We start from the raw sequence: 6,283 nt of genomic DNA on the forward strand, positions 1-6,283 counted from the left end.
TTGAAGTGGCCTCCTCTTGCCTTGGATAGGTGCCCCCTTATATAGAAGTGTCCAGGGGCAGTTTTGTAATTTTGAAAAGTTTGAACAGTGTCTGCCACTTGATGCCTTCACGTGTGAACAGTGCTTCTTGTCTCATTCACATGCAAACAGTAAAAAGTGAACAGTACAAGATATGACAGGTGAACAGTGTCCTGTCTGGTTTTGAAATAAAGGAAGAGAAAAAAAGAATATTACAAAAGTAAAAATGATTACAAAAATAAAGGAAAATAAAGAGAAAAGTAAAAGTGCAAAATTTCAAAGAGTAAAAATAAAAGTAGAATGGAAAATAAAGAAAGCAAGATGGTGTTTTCTACGAGCGCTTTCTTCATATTTAAGCAAATTTCAATTTGTAATCTTTTGATTGATATTGATAGGTGTCCCATTTTACTTGAGATTATTGCGTTGTATGTAAGAATCAGTTTTTTTAAAAGAACTTGATAGAATAGAGATTCCACTTTACTAATTCAAGTGAGATATATATATATATATATATATTGATCAATTAAAAGAATTATAATGATCGTGCTTAACTAACTGCTTAAGTGCTTTCTTTTCTTTACATAAAATTTTTTTTGAAGAAAATAAGAAAGTAAAACTTGTGGATGAAACATCTAAAGAAGACTTGTTGTCAAGACTCAAAACGCCCATCTATATGGTTCAAGTCTAAAAAATAAAATAAAATAAGTAAAAAAAATCCTTAACCTTGTCAAATTGATACGCCATATATATATATATATATATATATATATATATATATATATATATATATATATATATATATATATATATATATATATATATATATATATATATATATATATTTATTTATTTATTTATTTATTTATTTTCGGTCGATGACTAAATTAGGCTAAGTAAATTAAAAATTAAGAATTAGTGAAAACAATGTTGTTAGTGAAACTCATTTTGCTAAACAATATTATAGAAAGTTATTTTTTATTATAAATATTTTTATATTTTTTATTTAATTTACTTAATTTTTATAGTTGTAATTTACTTATTTATTTTTTTATAATCACATTGTTAATGTTGTGAAAACCACACCCAAACAAAATAAGGAACACAAAATTTAACGTAGTTCAGCGTAAGTCTACTCCACCAACAAATTCACTATTAAGGAAAAATAATTATAACAATTAATTATTTTTCTCACCCTCAAAATTACTCAAATAAAACTCACAGAATTCAATACATCTCTTCACTTTGTGAACTCTCTGCAATACATTCCATATAATGGCCAACTAACTATTCATATATATAGATCACTAAAACCTAGTCCTTTTAGGGCTCTAATTATTAAATTTCATAATTTAAATTTTACTAAATTTCCTAAATTAATTATACTTCCTAAATTAATTATACTTCTTAATTCCAATTGGACTTGAACTCTAACAATCTCTACCTCCAAATCAAATGGAATTAGTCTTCACAATTTCTACAAAAGTCAATTTTCTCTTGGATACTTCTTTACACTCTTGATTGTGATATTGCCTCTCACTTTCACTTGCATTCTTCCAATCAATGTGCTTCCTCCCAATTTGTAGAGATTTTTTGTACCAATTTTCTCACCCTTCATGATCAGAAGAGTACCTCGACTAACTCTCATAACTCCACCATTAATTGAACACTCATAACCCAAAGAATCCAATTTACTCAAGGAAATTAAGTTCTTTTCAAATTTAAGAACATATCTCACTTCATCGAACACTATTACTTGATCACCATGCAGATTGATCTTCACTTTTCTAATACCTTCAACTTCCATCTTGTTCCCATTTGCTAGCTTCATTTTTTCTCCTTTCTTTTCTTCAATCACATCAAACCACTCATTCTTTGAGCAAATATGGAATGGGCAAGCAGAATCCATTAACCACTCATCTTGTAATGGATCTTTTGCCTTTTCCTTATCATCATCCACATTTAAACATTCACTATCAATACCATCATCCATTGCAATTGCAGTAGTTCCTTCTTTTTCTTTTTCGTGACTCCTTTTAAATTGTTTAAACTTTATAAGATCTTCCTTCATCTTCATACAATGATATTGAATGTGGCCATTTTCATGACAGTAGTAGCATTCTGTATCTTCATGATCTACTCTTGGTCTCGAACTCGATCTATTATTCCTTCTCTAATTATTTCTACGTGAATTGCTTCTACCACGATTAGAACCAGCAACAAAAGCTCTACCTTTATTGCTACTACCTGTCTTCTTGAACTTCTCATCATCTAAGATAATTGCGGTAACCTCCTCCACTTTTAAATTCTCCTTCCCAACTGTTAGAGCTATCACCAAGCTTTTATAAGAGTGTGGGAGAGAGGTTAAAAGCAAGAGAGCTTTATCAGTACCTTCATCTATTCTGAGTTGGTACAACTTCTTCTTTAAGTACAAATGATTTGTGAGTGATTTTGACATGTACAGGCTCTCCAATTTCTTCCACAAAATAATAGGCGAGGTCTTCTCCAAGACATTATAATTCACATCTAGGGCTAACATCAATTTAATCGTGCTCATAGTATTTTGTTGAAGCTCCTCCCAATCATTATCTTTAATGGTCGCTGGTTTCTTCTCGTTCAATGCTTTAATTAATCCTTATTGTATAAGGACATCTTTCACGGTGCTTTGCCATATACTGAAATTATTTTTCCCATCGAACGGTTCCATCTCAAATTTTGTGCTTGCCATTTTTGACATCTCGAACTATAGCTCTGATACCACTTGTTGTGAAAACCACACCCACACAAAATAAGGAATATAAAATTTAATGTGATTTAGCGTAAATCTACTCCACCAACAAATTCACTATAGAGAAAAAATAATTACAACTACTAATTATTTTTCTCACCCTCAAAATCACTCAAACAAAATTCAAGCAATTTAACATACCTCTCCACTTTGTGGGCTCTCTGCAATACATTCCATATAATGGCCAACTAACTATTCATATATATAGACCACTAAAATCTAGTCCTTTTAGGACTCTAATTATTAAACTTTATAATTTAAATTCTACTAAATTTTCTAAACTAATTATACTTTCTAAATTAATTATACTTCTTAATTCCAATTGGACTTAGGTCTAACGGTTAATAATTCATTCACTCTTTATATATATATATTTGTTTATTTTCTATAATTACTATAATATTATTCACTATTATAACTCGTTATAACTAAAGACTTTAATTAGTTGAATTAGTATTTTAAAAACTCTAGCTGTTTCTTCTTTTTCCTTTCTCATCTCATTCTCCTTTTTCTTCAATTTTTTTTTAAAATTTTATTTTAGGGTCATCTTCGATCTTTTCACATGTCTGGTGCCTCCCATTTTTATTTTCAATAAAAACTGTTATTTGAATATATTAATATAATAATGGGAATCCATAGTACTCTTATTTAAAAAATATATTAGTTTGTCACGTATTTTTATTCTGATTATTTTTATTCTGATTATTTTTTAGTTTCTCTGTTCAATTTAAACTAAATTTTCTTTAATAAAGGGAGAGAAAAATTATCTTTATAAAGATTTAATAGTTCAAAATTAGAAAATGATCAAAGGATTATATAATTGTGTTTTTAAAAATATATAGACCGAAAAAAAGTTTACATTAACACTTAAAATAATCAGAAGAACTAAAAGGTAAATTGAACAAAAATACAAAAATTAATTGATATATATCTTTTTTAAAATTTTTCATTCATAAAAGTTTTTTAAGTTTTGTGCTATCTTGAAACCTTTGATTTTTCAAGATTTAAGGTCGTTGAATTAAAAAAAAAAAAAAAAAACTGAGGTCGTTGAAAGACAAAAATCACTGGATGGATCATTCTTATTAATATGATAGATAAAATAATCACTCTTTCAAAAAAATTTATAGTTGAATATTTCTTTATATCTATTTTATTTTTTTATTTTATAAATTAAAATATACTATTTTCTCCATAATAAAAAATAATGTATTTTCCTTAAAAAAAAGTTGAATTAGTTGCCGGGGTTGTAATTTCCTTTGTTTCGATTGAGAATTTTTTTTAAAATATTTTAAATAATTTTAAAATATTTATTTTTCTTAAATTGTAAAAAAAATAAAAATTCAAAAGATATTACAATCTTGCTTTAAAATATTTTATTTTATTTTACCTCTCCGAATTTTTCAAGGGGGAAAGATTTTGTGGCCAAAAATAAAAAGAAATCCATTCTCTTTTTAATTAATGTCTTTCTAGCAACAGTACATGAAATTGAAAGAGTTTGGATACTATCTTAAAAGTTAGATGGACGGTAGTTGCCTAATGAAATCAAATCTCTCATTTTCAAAAAGAGTGAATAGAATAGACATGTGAAATAAAACCATTACAGTCCAAAATGGTGGCTGATGAGCGGCGGCTGACGTCCATTATCTGACGTCTGCTTCAATAGCCTCACCGTTTTTCAAGCTTCCTTTTTGTGCTTTGCTCAGATGGGGCATATATAGAGGACTAATGATTCTTAACAATCTTCACATCTAGGTTTTCTCATGGGATAAGTCCTTCTTAACTCAAGAAGGATACCAATGGAGATGGGTCAATCTTCTTCAAGAACTGCTATGCTTCGTTCTACTTCTTCAACAAAGACAGAAAGAAAGGTCATAGAGCAAAATAGAAGAAATCAAATGAAGACCCTCTTCTCCAACCTTAATTCTCTCCTTCCTAAACAAAGTTCCAAGGTTCTCTCTCTCTCTCTCTCTCTCTCTCTCTCTCTGTGTGTGTGTGTGAGTGTGTGTAAACATTACTACCTTTGTTCCTGGTTTTGGAAAAATGACTTCAATTTCATATTCATGAATCACAAACCCTTGTTTGTAATTAGCCTTGTGTTAATGAAGTCAAAAAATGAGAGAAATTTGACAGAAATCCTTATTTAACATGCCATGATTTGACTTTTGGGTGTTTACCTGATAGGATATGATTGATACATCCATCATAATTCATGTTTCATAATGTTTCATATGCATGTGTTTTTTTTTTCTTTATAATTTATAGTTTCTTTATTTGTTTCTTGAATGAATAAGAAATTAATTTAAGTGCAAGAATTCTTATGAAAACTTAATTGATTTTTGGTTCCAGGAAGCATTGCCACTGCCTGATCAGGTAGATGAAGCTATAAACTACATAAAGAGTGTAAAGGAAAAGTTGAAGAAATACAAGGAAAAGAAAGAAAGCTTATCAGGCAGAAAAAGATCGTTTTCTAATTGCACCCGTTCTTTTGAATCTACGTCAACTTCAAGAGCACCTCAATTAGAAATCCGAGAAATGGGTTTTTCTCTGCAGATAGTTTTGATAAGTGGGGTAGATAATCAGTTCATTTTCTATGAGATCATTCGCATTCTGCACGATGAAGGTGTAGAAATCGCTAGTGCTAGTTTTTCAGTTTCTGGCAATTCAATTTATCATGTAGTTCATGCACAGGTAATTAACTTTTGACTATATATAAAATCATAAATACTAATTCCTATGGTGATTCCAATTTGTTTTTAATGTGGAACTCAATAATTGATTTGAAAATTTTTTTCCCTGTCTCTTTTTGTGCAGATGAGGGAATCTGATTTCAGTTTTGGAGCTGCAAAAGTGACTGAGAGACTGAACAGGTTTATCAACGGATCAACGAGTGAATTAGAATTAGAACCAGAGTTATGGGACTTTAATGATCTTAATCCTGAGACATGGGCATTCTGAAAGATGAAGTAAGAATTCCATTGTAGTTTTGAATCTGGATGACAGAGAGATATCTGTATTATAAAATGTACTATATAGCAAAGAAGCCTTCTTGTTCTTTTTAATAATATGGGCAACTATAGGATGCAAATTTCCTATCAAATTATCTTTGAAAGTCTTCTGTTTAGTTTCACAATTGCCTGATGAGTAACTTAAAACATTGAAGAGGAGAGGCCAAAGAAAGGGAAAATTCTTTTTGGCTACAATTTGAAACATATAATTGGCATGGATGTTGCTATATATATTACTCAGTAGAAAATAATTCAAAAAAAAGAAATGAACAAAACTAGATACCACAAGGGAATGCAATGCTGCTCATAAGTCATAACGCCATAGAGAAAATCAAGAAAGTGATGAGAAGGATTTCAAATAGTTCAATATTGTGGAAGCCATAAGATAAACTCTGGCACATGCTTGTTGTAGCTTATTGTAAACAGAATTTGTGAAGGGAATTTCTTGTATTTCATAATGGTTTGATAATATGCA

At 29.3% G+C, this 6,283-nt stretch overlaps 1 protein-coding gene across 1 annotated transcript; it reads left to right on the forward strand.

Moving 5' to 3' along the window:
* Positions 1 to 4,503: 4,503 nt before the first annotated feature.
* LOC110632467 (transcription factor bHLH162-like) lies at positions 4,504 to 5,900 on the forward strand. Its single transcript, XM_058150068.1, has 3 exons — positions 4,504 to 4,752; positions 5,150 to 5,491; positions 5,615 to 5,900. The coding sequence occupies exons 1-3, from the start codon at positions 4,600 to 4,602 to the stop codon at positions 5,756 to 5,758; spliced, it is 639 nt and encodes a 212-aa protein (XP_058006051.1). The 5' UTR covers positions 4,504 to 4,599; the 3' UTR covers positions 5,759 to 5,900.
* Positions 5,901 to 6,283: the final 383 nt, after the last annotated feature.

Source organism: Hevea brasiliensis, chromosome 7, assembly GCF_030052815.1.
Source record: "Hevea brasiliensis isolate MT/VB/25A 57/8 chromosome 7, ASM3005281v1, whole genome shotgun sequence".
In the NCBI taxonomy this organism is placed as follows: domain Eukaryota; kingdom Viridiplantae; phylum Streptophyta; class Magnoliopsida; order Malpighiales; family Euphorbiaceae; genus Hevea; species Hevea brasiliensis.

What these genes read in the sequence shown, in the direction of transcription:
- LOC110632467 (XM_058150068.1), top strand. Translation starts at nt 4,600, where the DNA reads ATGGAGATGGGTCAATCTTCTTCAAGAACTGCTATGCTTCGTTCTACT. An exon ending in TTCCTAAACAAAGTTCCAAG is followed by an intron (nt 4,753 to 5,149) that starts GTTCTCTCTCTC and finishes TTTTGGTTCCAG; the next exon opens with GAAGCATTGCCACTGCCTGA. An exon ending in ATCATGTAGTTCATGCACAG is followed by an intron (nt 5,492 to 5,614) that starts GTAATTAACTTT and finishes CTTTTTGTGCAG; the next exon opens with ATGAGGGAATCTGATTTCAG.